This window comes from Schistocerca cancellata, chromosome 2 (genome assembly GCF_023864275.1).
Source record: "Schistocerca cancellata isolate TAMUIC-IGC-003103 chromosome 2, iqSchCanc2.1, whole genome shotgun sequence".
In the NCBI taxonomy this organism is placed as follows: domain Eukaryota; kingdom Metazoa; phylum Arthropoda; class Insecta; order Orthoptera; family Acrididae; genus Schistocerca; species Schistocerca cancellata.
The window spans coordinates 722855266-722876126 of NC_064627.1; the positions used below are offsets into that span (position 1 = coordinate 722855266).

Sequence of the window (20861 nt, forward strand, 5' to 3'; positions counted from 1 at the left end):
ACACACACACACACACACACACACACACACACACACGCACGCAGAACAAATTACACACACCAGTCATCATTACTGTGAAGCAGTACTCCTTCCCCATGTCCAACATTTCAGGAGTGAATTTGGCACTGACTTAATTTTTATGGATGAAAGTGCATGAGCACATCAAACAGCACAAGTGGAGCAGCTCTTGGAATGAGAGGATAGTCAGCAAATGGACCGAGCTGCCCATTTCTCAACTTGAATCCTATGGAGCACGTGTGAGATGTGGTGGGGAGACATACTGTAGCACGCCCACATGCATCAAAGATTGTTCAGCAGTTGTCAACTGGACTGGTGGATGAATGGAGTGTCCTACCACAAGAACTCCTTACCAACCTTGTGGCCAGCATGGGAGCACATTGCAGAGCATGCATTGCTGCCCATGATCATCATCCACCCTATTAAGAACCAAGTTTTGCCTTTTTAATGTCCATGAAAAAGATTATCACTTCTGTTCATTTCATTGCATATTTCTTTCAGTTACCTTCTGTACTACACTCTAGCAGTTCTTTCTATGTATGGTTCAAGTTCCATCGAGCCATTCAACTTGGCAGTGACACATAATGGTAAAGTTATTTTTGTCCTTTCATTTTTCACACCAGTGTACGTAAAACAACAAGATGGAAAAGTTCGATAGGCCACAACCCGGCTCTTCAAGATAATTCATTTTCTGTGGTAGTTTTCTGTGAATACCATGCTGAACTAAGTGCATTAATTGGTTTCACCACATGTCAATTCCAGTTAAGCTTTTTATGCAGCTGGAACAAATAATTTCATGTAGTGTACAAACAGTAAAATTTACTTCCATTACCAGCAGGCAAATAGCTTTCTCTGAAGAGAATATGTTACAAAAGTTAACAAGTTCAGCTGTAAATAATGAATTGGTATTAAATAGTAAGCCATTCTTTCAAAGAGTATTGAAAAGACAAGACAGAGTGAAGTGGATAAGTAATTAGAAGTGATTTTCTTATCTCAGTTCTCATAGGTGGATGCCACTATTGCATATTTCAGTGTGTCAGGGAACATGCCTTGAGTCATTGACTAATTACAAACATAGCTTATCAGTGCTCCAATCATGACAGCAGATGATTTCAGCAATTTTCAAAAAACACAAAAAAGGATATTAAATAGTGATTACAGCACTCTTCTGAGCAGTTGTATTTTTGAAACTAATACCCACTGATGGTGGAAGCTGTGTATACCAGAGTAAATCTAATGCCTCTGTAAATAGTTTTTTTTATATTCGCAACCACGTAAGAAAGTAATCACTGAAGCTACTGGTGAATAATCACCGTGTGCCACCATTTCTGACAGAGAAATTACCTGGTGACAGTATTTCATTCACTTGTTTTATTTGTGTCTTGTTTAATAATTCTTCACACTGTGTTTTACTTATCCTTAGTTTTTTTTAATTATTTTTTGTGTATAGTAGCGTTTCACTTTCCTGATAATACACTTTGGGATTTTACAGTACTGATGTGAATTGAATTTTAACTGTTGACTTCAAGCTGTCCTCTGGACTAGGTACAGCTCTATCACCCTGACCCAAGATGCTTTAAACCCACATGTTACCCATCCCCTGCTCTGCTTTCATTTAATCTTGCATTTGTTTGCTCTAAGAGAAATCAAGATTCAAAGTGCTGTAGGGACACGCTTAAAAATTTCAATTAAATTAATTCATCTGCAGTGTTTGTTTTGTGTATCTGTTCCCACTTCCCTTAACATGACTTCTGTGTGAGGTTAAGACTGTCATTGATTACAATTCTGCTGCATTGTATTCTTCTTTGATTATCTATGATTAATGATTTGTTCGTTTTACTGTAAAATCTTGACAATCATAGCACGATACAAACTTAACTTGATAAAGAAGGTTGGGTCTAAAACCAAGTTATCACAGGGTGCTTCACATGACTTTAAATTCTTTTTGGGAATCAGTCAGAAAATCAATATCAGTCTCCATAAACAATGAGTCTTCAGTTATAATCCCTCTAACTCCTTGAGTTACTTAGTACAGTTCCTATTGGTAGACTCTACCTCTCAGGAGCTAAAAGCTTGTTTTCTCCAGGTCAATTGTGAAACAGCACTGAAGGAGCCGTTCAGTACAATAACCTACAATGCATAATGTCTCAGGTTTAAAACTCAGTTTCATAAAGTTTTTTTGTTGTTCCCCCCCCCCCCCCCCCCCCACACACACACACACACACACAATGCTTGTGAAACACTGCAGCTGATTACTATTTCAGGAGAATAGTAAATGTTACATCCATGGCTACTATCAGTTACATTACATATTCAGTGTCTTACATTTGTGACATCTCACTGTGATGTGGAATGTGTCAGTAGGTTTACAAACAAGATACAGTTTCTCTGTGTAAGTGTGGCTGTATACTGGTCATTTACATAACTGAAACTTCACTTTAATCTTAATCTACAACAAACTTCAATGAGTGTAACCTGCAGATGGTAAATCATCTGTTTTATTTCACGTGCAGTGTAGATTCTTTGATTATTCACGTTTTCCTGAACTCTGAACAAATGTATAATATATAGATATTGTTTGCAGTTTGATGGTTCTGCATTGTAACTAACAATTGTATGTTGTGTCGAAATAAATAGTATTTTTACATGACATTTGGTGCCCCCAAGATACTGAAACACCTGCTGGAAAATTGCATTACACTTATGAAAAATTAAATTGCATGCCTGAACAATTCTGGTTCGACAATCCATTATTGTGGTTCATCCAGCTTGAAAGCCAATTTGACTTTGCCCACACTGACAAGAACTGAGAAAAATGCCATCATCAAGTGACTTGAAAAATTGTTCCATACCAAAGAACTTGGCAACCACACACCAACCCAACTAAATTGATATATCCTGAGGGATATATGGCTCTTAAGTCAAATTATATCCATTCACAGGTGCCACAACCACTTCTGCCAGGATGTAGAGTCCTCTGTAAGTACTGAAAATGAAAGTAATTGACCTATCTAAGCAAGTCACACCCCTACACATCTGGCACTCCAGCAATGTGTTGCAATTGTGGTGATCTTCCATCAGAAGCCAGTGTTCATCCACCATAAATAATATCTTCCAGTATCACAAAAAATTAGGAGCTGCAGCCCAGCAGTGTTCACCTCTCTCTGCCAGGGAAAATGCTGCCAGAAATCAATAGTGACTGCAGCTGATTCCAGGGCAACCACCATTACCAGTTTATAACAAGCCATTCTTCATTGATATGGGAGTTGCTGTCTCAGTTTACCCTTCTTTTCATCTTTCAAGATGAAATGCCAATGGCAGTCACCTGTACACTGTTCGAGGATCTTCCACCAAGGCCTACAGACATATCACTTTGCATCTCAACTCCAATCTTCAATGTGAATTCAAATGTAGATTCTATTTCACTTACATGCTCTGACTGACTGATGGAGCAGACTTATTATTTTATGGCCACCTTCTAGATAACTGCCATTGATGCATGCTTGACTTTACCACACAGTTGTCTATCGTGGACACTGACACCATGGTAACCAAGCTGGTATCAAAGTTATCTATGGTGATTCACCACACAATGACCTGCTTCACCTGTTACCTGAAGTTGCCCATCCATTGCCTCTCCAGTATTGGCAAAACACTCATTGGTGCACCAAACTGACGTCCCAGCAGGCCGACCAGTTTCCATAATACCTCATTAGCTACCACCAGACAAATTCAAGATACAAACCGCAAGGTATCTGTCAGCCATTAGATAGTAGCTGGTCATCACCACTTCACATTGAACCTAATGTGAGAAATGTGTGCTGCCCTTGAGATGGTTTTCATTAGCTTAGTGCCAGAACAATGTCTGACAGCTACATTCTGTCACATATTGAAGAATTCGTTATGCACATTCATGGAAAGACAGCTTTCTTCAACAAAGACCTCAGCTATGCTTTTCATCATATACCAACTGTACCAGAAGGTATAACCAAAACCACTATTTGTATTTTATTTTGACTATACACATTTGTGCTAATGCCTTTTGAACAGTGCGATCTCACCAACTTTCCAGCACTTCATGGGCAAGACAACTAGAGATTTACACAGTTATGTCCATCTTGATGAACAGCTTGTAATTTTGTCCACATTACAGTAACACAGCTCAATGATTAACCCACTAAAATATGTAATCAAAGTAAAATTCTTTGTGTACCTTGTCAATGCAAAAGGAATCCTGTCACTTCAAGACTGACTGGAAGCTATTTAGCAATTTGCACAGCACACAACAATATACGAATTTTGCTGTTTCTGGAGCTGTTTAGTTTATATCAAGTTTTTGTGTACAATCAAGCTTTGCTGGTACTCCAAGTTTGTAAGAGATTCACAAAAGCCTCAAGACATAGAGCAACAGACTGATTAAAATGAATGCAGCCTTTGCCAGAATAAAAGTTGCTATTTCAGACACAGCATTATTAACTCATACTCTGACATAGGTCTCATATATACAGTGGATGTATCATAAACTACCAATGGAGCTAAACTACAACAATTTGTAAAACTTGACTGGCAACATGACTATCACAAGCAAATTGGTCCACATATGACTGTGAACTGCATGTGACTTATGTCTCAATCAAAAACTTTAGGCACATACTTGAAAGTAGTCACTTCATCCTTATCAAAGAGCATTGTCAACTCGCTTTTACTGTGTGCCAGAAGCCAAACAAGGCATCATTGCAACTGGTGCAGCATTTAGACTTCATTCAGAAGTTCAGTACATATATTCCACATGTTGATGGTCATCAGACTGGACCTGCAGAAGCCATTTCGCGTTGATGCCCTCATGGATGAGCTTGATTTCATAGCACTCGCTGATGCTCAGAATGGAGACAACAAGTTGAATACACTTCTCATAGCATCATCAGGCTTATAGCTCTGGCATATTCAAATACTATGCTTGAAGTAGCATTAAACCGCAATGTGCAATCAGTCGTAACTCCACATTTCTGCCAGCAAGCAATTTTCTCTCTCTGCAGCCTCCCTCATCCAGGAGTAAAAGCTAGTACACGACTAGTGAAAAAGGCAATTCTTTGGCCAAATACCAAGCAGGATTGCACATCATTTGTCCGCCTGGGTATTGTTGCAGTTGCAACAAAATAACTCAGCACATTCTGACTTTGCTCGGTACTTTCACCCCAGCAAGTCAACCATTTAAACATGTCCATACTGGCACTGTGGGACTTTTAGTACTGTCTGAAGGAACCCATACTGCCTGACAGCGATAAACCATTTTTCTCATCAGTATGAAACATATTCAATGAAGGATGAAACAGCAATAACTATAGGCATGCCCTTCCTTTCTGAGTGGATTGCCCATTTTTTGTGTACCCCTACGCAGCTCTATTGATGAGGGCAAGTAGTTCAAGTCATGTCTCTGTGAAATACTTCCACTTTTGCCTGGTATCAATCAAAGTGGAATCTATGCCTATTAGCCCACCGCTGATGGTTCTGTGGAACAGGTCCTTTGACAATTAAAAATCTCACTTAGACTCCATGCCACAGAACATTTGACTCATAGTGTTCTTATTGTCTTATTAAATTTCCAGATTGCTTTTAAAAATGACCCAGAAGTGACAACAAGTGGAGGACGAGATTAGTGTTTAACGCCTGATCAACAACATGGTCATTAGAGACAGAGCACAAGCACAGATTAGGGGAGGATGGAGAAGGAAATCAGCCATGCACTTTCAAAGGAACCATCCCGACATTTGCCTGAAGCGAATTTGGGAAATCATGGAAAACTTAAATCAGGATGGTCCGACGCAAAAGTGACATCAGCTGAATTAGTGTATGGGTAAGCACTGCAACAACCTAAAAAATTCTTCTCTGACATATCAAAGAATGTCACTGAAGAAAAAGATTTAGCTGAATACCTACAACTGAAGACCGACCCTGCTGTTTCAGCGGAGCACCCTATCCAACAACCATTCTTTTTCTACATCTCGCATTCCTGCAAACAGATTTTCATCTGACATGATGCCATTTGAAAACATCTACAACTACTGCATGATGGCCCCTATACACACTGGCATGCCCCAACAAAATATTCGATCAATGGCACTTCCATCACAATATCCATTGACAGACTTAAGCCAGCATTTACATTGGTGACGCATTAACACCAGTTCAGAGAGAGCATCTAACATTGAACACTACCAATTACGATTCCACGATAACACTCGATGTTGCCAGCTTTCTACTACCATTGCCTGTACGTCTGAGTAAACCTTCAGTCATTACTCTTTCTAGTCATCGTGTAAGCTTCAACTCCAAATATCACTGTCACTCGTATGGAGAGTGGTGTGTACCGCAAACTGCCTGCTGTATTATATGTACCATGTAGATTCTTTGATCACAGATGTTGTCTCTGGACATAGAACAAAAGAATGACAGATGGATATTCTTTGCAGTTTGATTGTTACACAATTTAATTCATTGTATGATTGTGTTGAATAAACAGTATTTTCAATGATAAACCCAAACACATATAAATCCCAAACATTCAGAAATTAATCTATGAAGTAGAAGGATTTGTCAAGCATAAATTATTTCCATTTGTTTTTAGAACTCTCACTCCATGACAGCACTGTTACTGCAAAGGAACTTGGCTGAATATTTTTATGAATAATTACTTTTCTCCTTCCTGTGGAAGAGTAAGGTTAGTAGAGCCTTTTTTTGTTCCTAGTGTTATATTTATGAATACTGGTATTTTTCTAAAATTTCAACTAGTTGCTCACAATGAACTTCATAAGAGTGTACATTTATTGTGAGGATGTTGTTTGTATTCCAAGTTTCTTTTAGGTAATAATGACTTCAATTATGGAAACCAGGTATCCTCACATGTTTTTGTGCAATGGGTATTTTGTGTCTGTGTGTAGAAAGGTCTGAGGACATTATTCCTTAAAACATTAGCAAAATCAGTAACTTTCTGAGACCTTCACCATGATAATCAACAAACACACATAGAAAAAAATATTCCTTATCTCAGGCACTTGGGAAGGTCTGTAATAGTTGAGTTCCAGTTTTGATCAGTATGCACAACCTACAATTTGGTACATTCAGTGTTAAATATTTCCTTTCAATGAAGCACTATTGTTATTCATGATGATATATCCCACTTTGTACAGAATTGAATCAACCTTGTTTTTTCTAAGTTAAGTGATAGCATTTACTGAGAAACAAACAATAATTTTTCTGAATGCTTTGTTCCTTGCTCCTTCTATTGTTGCTCTTCTATTGGGCTTAAATAGAGGGATTGCTTTATTAGCAAAGTACACTATTTCTGCTATACCACATAAAGATGGAAGGCTATTTATATACAGTACTAACATAATTGGTCCCAAAATTGAAATCAGTGGGACATCAGCAATAACTTGTCCCCATTCATCCATTGTGAAACCTTCATGAACTATCTGACGCGATCCTTTACTTCCTATTAGCTAAATATGATGTGAACTTCTTACATTTTACAAATTGTTAAAGATACCAAAACAAAGTTTGTGGTAAATGACAGACCAAGTAAACAGTCAAAAAAATGCTTGACGCAACAAGAGAGCCTGGCAAAAGAGCTGCACTTGGTGGTGTCTACACTGCAAAAGCCAATTCCAGCCACCTTGCCTTTCAATTTAAGGATAATTCTTGAACTATTTTGCCAAAACACTAACAAGTGCTGCACTAGTGCTTATCAGCATGTTGGTCCATCTTTGGAAACACTAAATAACAGTGATTCTTTATGGCATGCATTCTACAAATCCTGATGTAACAAGAAAAGTGAATCATCTGACCATGCAACATTTCAGGGTCAACTGCTAAACAGCACGAAGTTCAACAATGTGCACTGAATAGCATGTACCAAAATGCTTGTGCCTAGACCAGCACTGAACTCTTCTCATCAGATCTGCCACTGATCGCCGCCTATCCCAATTTACTGTGTGGGTAAGCCACTGGCCATTATGTTCTGTGATGAGGTGTGACATCCAACACCATGTCACCTTCTTACAGTTTCACCACTCTTCAATCACTTTCCATGGAAGCTAATGACAGTGGAAAGTGGACAGTTGATCAGCTTCGCCATTACTGAGATGCCAGCTCCCAAGTACCTGGCCATAACAATCCGTCCTTTGTCAAAGTTGTCATATTTCCTCATTTGCACTCCAAATCATCAGTAGAACAATTCCCCATTTGTCTTTGCTGTGCTCGTAAACTTTCCTTTCGCTGCATCACATGCCTCAAACACTACCAGGTGCCATTCAATGTCGCAGTGGGCAGTGGTCATAATGTTCTGGCTCACCAATGTATTTCTGCTATGAGCGCACTTCCAAAATTTCGGTTCTAGGTGGTTTTCAGAGTAACCATTTAGCACTGTTTTGCAGGATGTCTTATCACACTTTCCACTAGCAAATCTGTACATTTCTGAACTGACCATTGGATGATTAAAGTCTCCTCCACTGATGATAGTACAATTGCATAACATAGACAGTATTATGGAAAGGATAGATTGCTATTCACCTTAGAGCAGAGATGGTCTCAGCAGCCAGAGACAGTAGTCACATGTGTGTGATTTGTGTTTGCATGAATGCATAGGTGTGAGTTGTGCCTATCTGTGACTTAACACCTCCACTATATGGTAAGTAGCAATCTATCATTTTCATAATATTGTCATTATTCCATTCTGGACCTTCCATTGTTTGATTACAGAACATACGTATTTAGTGAGCAGATGTTTCTCTAAAGTTTGCTGTTCGATCTGGTATGAGTCTGGAGGTCAATAGCAGGACCTAATTACAAGTTGATGCCCACCCTCAATACTGAGTCTTTAGTCTTGATCAAACAATCTCAAAGGCAGCCTGAATTTATATCTTAGTAGATATGAGTTACTTTCACACTGCAACTAATACACCACACCATATCCCATTAGCCTCTCTTTTCAGTATAAACTCAGATTTACCTTAAAATAATTACTGCTCTCAATTTCCAGTTTTCGAAATCTTTCTGTAACTAGACTTATGTTAGCTTCATTTCTTTTTAGGAGTAAATCAAATTTGGGCACTTTGCTGTGAATGCTTAAGCAGATGATGACAAAGATTTTAATAGCCTCATTGTAATTCCCTGAACAGGTTGTAGGGAAACCTAATCTAAGACACTCTTGTGTCCACCCCACACAAAGCCAAATTGGTAACAACATCTTATGAGTAGTGCACCCATGAGCCATTTAGGAGGGATTATACATTTCTGAACCCTGTGGCATTAGTGAAGGAAGTAGCAGGCTAGAATGACGCAGAAACTTCAGTCTCCGAACCAGTGGGCCATGATCAGTTCTGAGGAAATGGTGTGGATTGTAAAATTCCTTGAAATTCCATGAGCAAGGCTGGTCTTCTCAAACTTCTTGGCCAGTCACTGGAATTATCAAAGTATAACTCAAAGTCGAGACAATAAACAATGTTCATTCATGTGTGAGCCACAATCTGCTGCTGATAGCACCCTGTTCACCCAATGGCTACCAGATCAGCCTCTTCAAAACAATGAGTGAGTCCTTTAGGCACACACAGATTGCACAAGGTGATTCTTCCTAATCCTGAAACCACTTCCCAAATGAGTACCACTACTTGCCATAAGTTCAAACTGCTGACTATTAAAAGACTTCAATCCTTTCTATTTGCTTCACCCTGACACTGGACACAGCAAGCTTCCCATCTACATCTACGTCTACACTCCACAAGCCAACAGACAATGTGTGCCAAAGGGTACTTCTGATGCCACTATCTGAACCCCCACCTAGTTCCAATTGTGATTGGTGCATGGACAAATGTTTGTCGGTAAATCTCTGAATTTGCTCTGTTTTCTTGAATTTTCTCACTGTGGTAATTTTTGTGAGGTAGGAAGTAATATGCTGTCCAACTCTTCCCATAGTGTACTCCCTTGCAATTGCAACAGCAAGCCTCTCCATGATGCATGCCATTTCTCTTGTAGCATCTGAAACCAGAGATTATTGAGCATCTCCATACCCTTCTCATGCCAACTAGATGATCCTGAGACAAAACGTGTCATTCTCCATTGGATCTTGTCTGCCTCTTCTATTAATTCAACCTGGTATGGGTCCCATATTGCAGATCAATACTCAAGAATTGGGTGAACGTGTATTTTGTAAGTGTTTTCTTTCATGGATGAATTATATTCCCTTAAAATTCTTCCTATTACTTTCAGTCTAGCACTTGCTGCTTCTACCATTTATTTATGTGGTCATTTCACTTAAGGTCACTGCTAGGTATCTCTGCAGCAATTACTGCTTCAGTAATTTGTCACCAACAGCATAAATATGCAGCAGTGCATATCTTCCCCTATGTATGTGCAATAAGTTAAATTTATTTACAAGCAGGATCACATGCCAGTCCCTTGATCATTCATCACTCAGTTCAATGCTCTCTTGACATTGCCACTTTCTTACGGGCAATCACGTCTTTGCAAACATCATGGAGCTAACGACATTATTCACTATATCATTTATAAATATGTAATTTGCATCACACTGGCTGAGTTTTAGTGCTTAAAACTTGATAGTAAGGGGCATGAGTTTAGTTACTCGGGTTTCCATTGATCTCTGCTTCCTTCATTCAGAACCCAAGACCTACCACTAACTGTCCATTCACAGTCAAGCCAGCATTTAGTGATAGGACCTTTAGTTCCTGGACAGGAGACAATACCTGTGGAAATGATTATTACTTGAGGTACATCATTTTTCTTATTTAATTTAAATATGTATCACTAGTAAAGTGAATAATTTCAAGGACAAAATTGTTCATTTTCATTAAATCTAAGCTACTTCACAGGCTGAGTTAGACTGCACAGTCAAAAGTAGTTGGAAAAAAAGGGTGGCTTGAATGAAAAATAAGAAGGGCACAAAATGCTGTCTCTCAAAATGACATCCATCTCATCCGAAAACTTTCTGGGGCCCATAGTTTGCCCTGTAAAGGATAAAAATAGCAAACTTCTGATCACAAAAGATGAACAAGCTGTCTAATGTGCTGGTACTTACACCAGCCCAATCACTTAAAACCTACAACTTCAAAAATGAGCCAAAAAGGCAAGAGCTAATGGTAAGAATAGGTTATACCAGAGAAGCAGAGGTACTCACAGCAATCAGAACACTTACAAACAATAAAGCAGCTGGTTTGGAGGTGATGTCAGCTGAAATTTTGAAATATGGAGATCTGAATTCAATTCATCACCTTCCTAAACTGTGCAGTACCTGTTGGCAAACAAGGCAAATTCCACAAAACTGGAGGCATGGCATCATCATTAAATTACTGAAGAAATGAAATGTAACCAAACTGTCTTGGTACCAGACAAAGTCTTTTGCCTCATTCTTCTACAGTGGATACAAGAAACAGGCAAGGATGCACTTTGAAACCATTTCTTTTCACATTAGTCTTAGACTTCATAATAAGAAAAACTATGCACAACACCCACATGCGTATATGACTGAACGAGAAATCTTGGCTTACACATCTGGATTTTGCTGATGACTTCATTCTTCTGGTAGGAACACCACGAACTTTACAACTAATGGCTACCAAACCAGATGTAATGGCTAGTTCTATAGAGCAAAAAATAAACAATGATAAAACAAAAACCATGAGTATAAAAAATGGAAATGTATCTCCTCAAATTATAGTGCAACAGAAGATACTACAAGATGCTGACCAATTTCTATATCTCGACAGTTGTATCTATAACAATGGGGACATAGATGCAGACATCATAAGCAGAACTAGAAAAACTTCTGCTGTTTTCCAAAGAATTCAGTTCATATATAGCATCCTGCCAATGAATATATATGCTTCCGGGGTCGACAGAAGCGTCCGATCCCACGCGTCGGCTTTGACCCGTGACGTAAGGGTGTTGTCGTGTGTGACGTCATGACGGCGTGGAGTTTGGTTTGAGTGTGGCTGTCTCCAGTTCTGTTTTATCTTATTTTATTTACTTTTCTGATCTGTTCATTCTATCTCGTGAGATTTTTTTTAAATTTAAAAACACTTATTACTTATTTTAATTATCTGTTTCCTCCAATTTCTGTTTTAGTTTATTATATTTATCTTTCTGATCTGTTCGTTCTATCCCGTGAGATTTTTTTTTTAAAAAGACAAAAAACACTAATCAGCTACTGAAGCATCTTTATCTTCTATGGGTTGCAGGGGTTACGACCCCTGCGGAGGTGGGTGGGTATTCATGCATGGCTGTCTTCACTTACACGTTGTAGCTACGCAAGGCGTCTAAATTTGTTTATATTTAGTTTGCCCCCCACCCAAAACACCCCATTTCCCGCGCTTGTCCCGTTAGTGTCATTAGGCTTCTTGTGGAAAGTGTGTGTGTGTGTGTTTTTGTTTCCGCCATATTTGTGACGTCATGGGTCAAAGCAGACGGGCGGGATCGGACGCTTCCGTATTTCCTGCTTCCGATATCTGGAAAAAGTCAGCAAAATTACCACACAAGCTCGATTATTTTCACCAACAATTCTTGAGGCAAATTTTTAAGATCAGCCATTTTGACCACAATTCAAATGATGAAGTGCTGACAAGAAGTGTTCTATGCAGCATGCATAAAGTCACTGCTGAAAGAAGACATGCTTGCAGAGCATGTTCTACTCCTGAAAGGTGGGAGAATTGCCAAATCAGTACTGTTGTGGAACACAATCTACATCTACATCTACATCCATACTCCACAAGCCACCTGACGGTGTGTGGCGGAGGGTACCTTCAGTACCTCTATCGGTTCTCCCTTCTATTCCAGTCTCGTATTGTTCGTGGAAAGAAGGATTGTCGGTATGCCTCTGTGTGGGCTCTAATCTCTCTGATTTTATCCTCATGGTCTCTTCGCGAGATATACGTAGGAGGGAGCAATATGCTGCTTGACTCTTCGGTGAAGGTATGTTCTCGAAACTTTGACAAAAGCCCGTACCGAGCTACTGAGCGTCTCTCCTGCAGAGTCTTCCACTGGAGTTTATCTATCACCTCTGTAACGCTTTCGCGATTACTAAATGATCCTGTAACGAAGCGTGCTGCTCTCTGTTGGATCTTCTCTATGTCTTGTATCAATCCTATCTGGTACGGATCCCACACTGCTGAGCAGTATTCAAGCAGTGGGCGAACAAGCGTACTGTAACCTACTTCCTTTGTTTTCGGATTGCATTTCCTTAGGATTCTTCCAATGAATCTCAGTCTGGCATCTGCTTTACCGACAATCAACATTATATGATCATTCCATTTTAAATCACTCCTAATGCGTACTCCCAGATAATTTATGGTATTAACTGCTTCCAGTTGCTGACCTGCTATTTTGTAGCTAAATGATAAAGGATCTATCTTTCTGTGTATTCGCAGCACATTACACTTGTCTACATTGAGATTCAGTTGCCATTCCCTGCACCATGCGTCAATTCGCTGCAGATCCTCCTGCATTTCAGTACAATTTTCCATTGTTACAACCTCTCGATACACCACAGCATCATCTGCAAAAAGCCTCAGTGAACTTCCGATGTCATCCACCAGGTCATTTATGCATATTGTGAATAGCAATGGTCCTATGACACTCCCCTGCGGCACACCTGAAATTACTCTTACTTCGGAAGACTTCTCTCCATTGAGAATAACATGCTGCGTCCTGTTATCTAGGAACTCCTCAATCCAATCACACAATTGGTCTGATAGTCCATATGCTCTTACTTTGTTCAATAAATGACTGTGGGGAACTGCATCGAACGCCTTGCGGAAGTCAAGAAACACGGCATCTACCTGTGAACCCGTGTCTATGGCCCTCTGAGTCTCGTGGACGAATAGCGCGAGCTGGGTTTCACATGACCGTCTTTTTCGAAATCCATGCTGATTCCTACAGAGTAGATGGATACAGAAGTAAGTGACCTTATAATGTCTGGAAATTAACTTTTGCAAAGGATCTTCAATGCATGGACATGAACTGAGAAGAAACTGAAAACCTGGCAGCTGATCGAGTTCATTGGACGAAACTTGTTGCCAACATTGTAGGAACTAACTGAGACTGTGCTACTTACCAATCATTAAATGAACTGCATATAACCATACACAAAAATAATCCATTTTAAATGTAGCATTATACCCTACAACAATTTTATTCAAATCATGCAATTAACTTAATACATGCAACATCAAGTTAATAAAATGATGCTCATGAATGAAAATTTGTTATGCTCTTACAGATGTTAATTGTATTTGCTTCTAGAACACACTGAGGATTAAAGATACTTGGATGACAACCATTAGTATTGAACTTTTCATTCTCTTATGTCAAATGATCTGTTCTTTATTGTAGCATATATACTACTAGATTATGAAACAGATACGTTAGCCTAAATCACACTTTGGATTACCACCTAACCACTATCATTCTGTGGCTTTTGAGCCGTTTACCCATACCTGTTCAGTAGAATGTTAGAACGGTTCTCAATCTTCAAAGTAAATAAACACAATGAACAAGGTTTACTTTAGAAGTTGTAACCAGCCTCATTAAATGAGTCATCAAACTGGCTTATTCTGTACAGATGATAGAAAGCTGGATGATGCCAAGGATACGAAGCAGAACGTTGTAGTTATGTAATAAACAAGTGTCGTTCCCAGCGGTTGTTTTCAAATCATGGAACATATTATTGGGATATAATGGGAGAGCGAGAAAAGGTTTCGTAAGTACGTGCAGAAGGCATTAAAATGGCTTCACATCAAGCATACTCACTGTTGACTGATGAAACACTGTCACCGTTAAATACGTTTGTTAAGCACCATCATTGTAAGCAACAGAATCCGTCTCAAGGAACAGAATAACATTTAATGTGTTGATCAATGAACTGAGAACCATTCCTTCGTATTAGCACAAGCTACATCACACATTCGAAAAAAAAATCCGTTGCTAAATTTCAACTGTCCAAGCTTAGATATCTATTAAAAAATTTAATAGTAAACAACCACGTACCCTATGACAAATGCGAGAAGCTGTCTCCTTCCAACCTCGTAACGGGTAGCAAGTCGTATGCTGCTCACAGAAACCAGTCGTTTCAGTTCGAAAAATTTGCAATCTGGACCACCAAGCTCGAATCCCTTCTCCATTATGTTGTCTTGAGCTCTCATTTATTACTGTGTACAGATTTTACACCATTCGACACCCCACACGTACACAGCAGTAAAAGTACACACAAATGCAAAATTATCGTGTTTTATTATTTTCATTCTAGGGGCACCATTCCGTTTCAGTAACTAAGTAAGCGAAACTAGGACTCGAAACGTAAATCTTACCCCCCCCATTCGAAGTACTTATGTAATTTGAACGCCTCACGTCGCTCTGTTCCGTGTTTGTTTACGATCTTAAACCATTGACCTTAATGAATAGTTGTACCACTTTTGCACCAAATTCATTTACTTTCCGTCAGTTTTTAGTTAAGATTCGACTATTAAAACCGTACTGTCATTCATGAAGTGAAGTACACTTATTGGACTATTTTCGGTGACATTAAATTGTTTGTGTTCGGCAATTAGGGTGTACACACACTACAACAATACAAACACGCTAAAAGATAGTCCCAGTCAGCTGACACCATGGATAATCTCTTTGGCTGGCTGGCAGTGTTCAGACACTACAAGTAAGCAGGCTGTGCAAGTAAACGCTAATTCACACTGGCCGTCACTTTGCGTCAGGTCCTGCGACGTCAAAACATATTGCACAATCCACATCAAATGGCAGCATTACCATCGGCTGTCACTGGATCGTCACGTTACGTCAAGCCAGTCCACTGGCGTCGATTTTATTGTAAACCCAACTGAAATATCAGTGTGTTTAAATGAATAAAGGTCGATTCACACTTAACGGAACGTCTCCGCCACAAGATCGTCCGAGCATTCGCACTATCCGGAACGTCAACGTAACGTCCTGTGACGTCACAGAAGGTCTCACAAATTTGGCTTTGTTTATTTACAGTTTGTGTGACGACTGACGAAGGAACTACCGGAAGCGTGCAGATGCCTAAATTGAGTTTAAGAAGTTTGGCAGTGATTAGATAACACTTGATGAAGAAGAAGAAATGCAGCGGAGGAAGATGTGGGTTAGAAATAAGTTGAAACGCAGAGACAACGACGGAGAGTTCCATACACTATACAAGGAACTGGAGGACGAGGAACAGTCCTTCTTCAGCAAGTATTTTAGAATGTCGAAACAGCAGCTTTTTTTTCTTGCAAAAATAAGACTCAGTCCATGATTACAAAAAAGGCCTCGAGGTTCAGACAACCAATATCACCACGGCAGAAGGTGATGATGTGCTTAAGGTAAAATCAGTTGGACATTTCCATGAATGTGTTTTTGCTGTCACTTCTGTTACACACTGTTTGTTGTAAACTACTTGTATTAAACATATTTTTAAATTTTGTCACCACATAGACTTAAGTTACTGTACAGTTTTAGTTAATGCTATTCCACATGTGAAACGGTGAGCAAAATACAAGTAACTGCGTCTGTTTCTTTTTTTTTTTTCTCCGCTCTGTGGGTTAATACAGTTTTAATTCTCAAGAAGTAATTTACGAAAAATAAGTGGTGTTGTACAATACCTCTTGTTGTCAGTTTATAAATTTTTGCCATTTGAACCAATATGGGATAGTTTCATGGGTAAGTCCCACACTATACTTGATGTAACACTTGTTAACTCTGTGAAGGCCACTGTTACACTCGCTGAAGCTCCACCATCTGTCGTAGAAATTTGTCTGAGTTTGTAAGTAAATGCTTTGGTTGGCTAAATGTAAAGAAGCAGGTATTTCTTCATACTTGTTACAAAAAGTTTTGCCATTGAAACAACTTTCTAGCTACAGGCCTCTCCATTGTGTGTACATACAGGGTGGTCCATTGATAGTGACCGGGTCAAATATCTCACGAAATAAGCATCAAAAGAAAAACCTACAAAGAACGAAACTCGTCTAGCTTGAACGGGGAAACCAGATGGCGCTATGGTTGGCCCGCTACATGGCGCTGTCATGGGTCAAACGTGTATCAACTGCGTTTTATTTAAATAGGAACCCCCATTTTTATTAGCTACATTTTCGTGTAGTACGTAAAGAAATAGGAATGTTTCAGTTCGACCACTTTCTTCGCTTTGTGATAGATGGCGCTGTAATAGTTACAAACGTATAAGTACGTGGTATCACGTAACATTCCGCCAGTGCGGGCGGTATTTGCTTTGTGATACATTACCCGTGTTAAAATCGACCGTTTGCCAATTGCGGAAAAGGCGGATATCGTGTTGATGTATGGCTATTGTAATCAAAGTGCCCAACGGACGTGTGCTATGTATGCTGCTCGGTATCCTGGACGATACCATCCAAGTGTCCAGACCGTTCGCCGGATAGTTACGAAATTTAAGGAAACAGGAAGTGTTCAGCCACATGTGAAACGTCAGCCACGACCTGCAACAAATGATGATGCCCAAGTAGGTGTTTTAGCTGCTGTCGCGTCTAATCCGCACATCAGTAGCAGACAAATTGCGCCAGAATCGGATATCTCAAAAACGTCGGTGTTGAGAATGCTACATCAACATTGATTGCACCCGTACCATATTTCTCTGCACCAGGAATTGCATGGCGACCACTCTGAACGTCGTGTACAATTCTGCAATTGGGCACTTCCAGCATGATGGATGTCCAGCACATAGCTCGTGTGCGGTTGAAGAGATATTGAGTAGCATATTTCACGACAGGTGGAGTGGTCGTCAAAGTACAATACCATGGCCCGCACGTTCACTGGCTCTGACGTCCCTGGATTTCCTTCTGTGGGGAAAGTTGAAGTATATTTGTTATCATGATCCACCGACAACGCCTGACAAATGCGTTAGAGCATTGTCAATGCATGTGCGAACATTACGGAAGGCGAACTACTCGCTGTTGAGAGGAAAGTCTTTACACGTTTTGCCAAATGCATTGAGGTAGACAGACATCGTTTTGAGCATTTATTGCATTAATGTGGTATTTACAGGTAATCACACTGTAACAGCATGCGTTCTCAGAAATGATAAGTTCACAAAGGTACATGTATCACACTGGAACAACCGAAATAAAATGTTCAAACGTACTTTCATTCTGTATTTTAATTTAAAAAACCTACCTGTTACCAACTATTCATCTAAAATTGTGAGCCACATATTTTGACTATTACAGCACAAACTATGTGCCGAACATCCATCATGTTGGAAGTACATCGCCATTCTGTCATGCAGCGAAACATCTTGTAGTTACATCAGTAGAACATTACGAAGGAAATCAGCATACATTCCACCACTTAGATTGCCATTGATAAAACGGGGGCCAGTTACCCTTCCTCCCATAATGCCTCACCACACATTAACTCGCCAAGGTCGCTGATGTTCCATTTGTCGCAGCCATCGTGAATTTTCCGTTGTCCAATAGTGCATTTTATGCCGGTATACGTTACCACTGTTGGTGAATGACGCTTCGTCGCTAAATAGAAGGCATGCAAAAAATCTGTCATCGTCCCGTAATTTCTAGGACTGTACACGACGTTTAAAGTCGTCGCCATGCAATTCCTGGTGCATAGGAATATGGTATGGGTGCAATCGATGTTGATGTAGCATTCTCAACACCGATGTTTTTGAGATTCCCGATTCTGGCGCAATTTGTCTGCTACTGAAGTGCGGATTAGACGCGACAGCAATTAAAACATCTACTTGGGCATCATCATTTGTTGAAGGTCGTGGCTGACGTATCACATGTGGCTGAACACTTCCTGTTTCCTGAAATAACGTAACTATCTGGCGAACAGACCGGACACTTGAACGATGTCGTTCAGGATACCGAGCAGTGTACATAGCACACGCACATTGGTTATTTTGATTACAGTAGCCATACATCAACACGATTTCAACCTTTTCCACAATTGATAAACAGTCCATTTTAACATGGGTAATGTATCACGAAGCAAATACTGTCCGCACTGGCGGAATGTTACGTGATACCACGTACTTATACCTTTGTGACTATTACAGCGCCATCTATCACAAAGCGAAAAAAGTGGTCCAACTAAAACATTCATATTTCTTTACATACTACACGAATATGTAATAAAAATTGGGGTTTCCTGTTTAAAAAACGCAGTTGATATCCGTTTGACCCATGGCAACGCCATGTAGTGGGCCGACCATAGCGCCATTTGGTTTCCCCTTTCAAGCTAGACGAGTTTCGTTCTTTGTAGTTTTTTCGTTTGATGCTTATTTCGTGATATATATATAGGCTTCTGTGGAATAATGGATGTACTGTATTTGTCATACAGTGAAACTGCACTATAGATAAACTGTGACAACTGACGGGAAGCATGGAACTTCAAAACTTTTGAAAATTCAATTTGTATAGTAATGTACATGCATGTTATGTCATATGTAGCATATTGTGAAAAGTTGTGTACATTGTAAGATATGCTAGATAAGTTTTCTATATGGCTGTTTATTCATGACTAATGTCTTTCAGGTACTTGGCAACTGGTGACTCCTTTCTGACAATGGCGTTCAGCTTCTGACTTGGACATTCAACTGTCCATTATATAGTGTAAGGCGTCTGCCAGCTTATAATTGATACAATGCTGCCTGACAGAAGAAGACTGGCAACACATAGCACAACAGTTTTGGGATGTCTGAAATTTTCCTAATTCTATAAGTGCAATTGATGGGAAACATATTGCTATTGTGGCTCCTCCATACAGTGGATCCAAGTTTTTTTAATTACAAACAAACATATTCTATAGTACTTCTTGCACTAGTTGATGCGAACTATAATTTCATAATCGTAGACATTGGGTGTTATGGTAAAAATAGTGGTGGGGGCATATTTGCCCATTCTAAGTTGGGGAAAGCTTTGGAACTTGGCAAATTGCAAGTGCCAGAAGACAAGAGACTTCCTGATACAGATGTTGCAGTGCCACATGTGATTGTTGGTGATAAAGCCTTCCCATTAAAACATGATTCATCAAGACTGTATCCAAAAAATGCACAGAGCATAACTTAATCATAGCTAACACTTGGTTCAAGAATCATAAAAGAAGGTTGTATACCCCTTGAAGAATCCTGGAGATACTAGAAGGCATCAGATAGATTATATAATGGTAAGACAGTGATTTAGGAACCAGGTTTTAAATTGTAAAACATTTACAGGGGCAGATGTGGACTCTGACTACAATCTGTTGGTTATCAACTGTAGATTAAAACTGAAGAAACTGCAAAAAGGTGGGAATTTAAGGAGATGGGACCTGGATAAACTGACTAAACCAGAGGTTGTACAGAGTTTCAGGGAGAGCATAAGGGAACAATTGACAGGAATGGGGGAAAGAAATACAGTAGAAGAAGAATGGGTAGCTCTGAGGGATGAAGTAGTCAAAGCAGCAGAGGATCAAATAGGTAAAAAGACGAGGGCTAGTAGAAATCCTTGGGTCACAGAAGAAATATTGAATTTAATTGATGAAAGGAGAAAATATAAAAATGCAGTAAATGAGGCAGGCAAAAAGGAATACAAATGTCCCAAAAATGAGATCGACAGGAAGCGCAATATGGCTAAGCAGGGATGGCTAGAGGACAAATGTAAGGATGTAGAGGCTTATCTCACTAGGGGTAAGACAGATACTGCCAACAGGAAAATTAAAGAGATCTTTGGAGAAAAGAGAGCCACTTGTATGAATATCAAGAGCTCAGACGGAAACCCAGTTCTAAGCAAAGAAGGGAAAGC

General features: G+C 39.6%; 1 protein-coding gene across 1 annotated transcript in view; it reads right to left on the reverse strand.

Moving 5' to 3' along the window:
• Positions 1–15645, reverse strand: part of LOC126162516 (uncharacterized) — a 427861-nt gene extending 412216 nt beyond the window's left edge. Inside the window, exon 1 of the mRNA XM_049919080.1 lies at positions 15073–15645. Coding sequence (XP_049775037.1) covers positions 15073–15227 — 155 coding nt within the window. The 5' untranslated portion in view covers positions 15228–15645. The remainder of the gene's footprint in view (positions 1–15072) is intronic.
• Positions 15646–20861: the final 5216 nt, after the last annotated feature.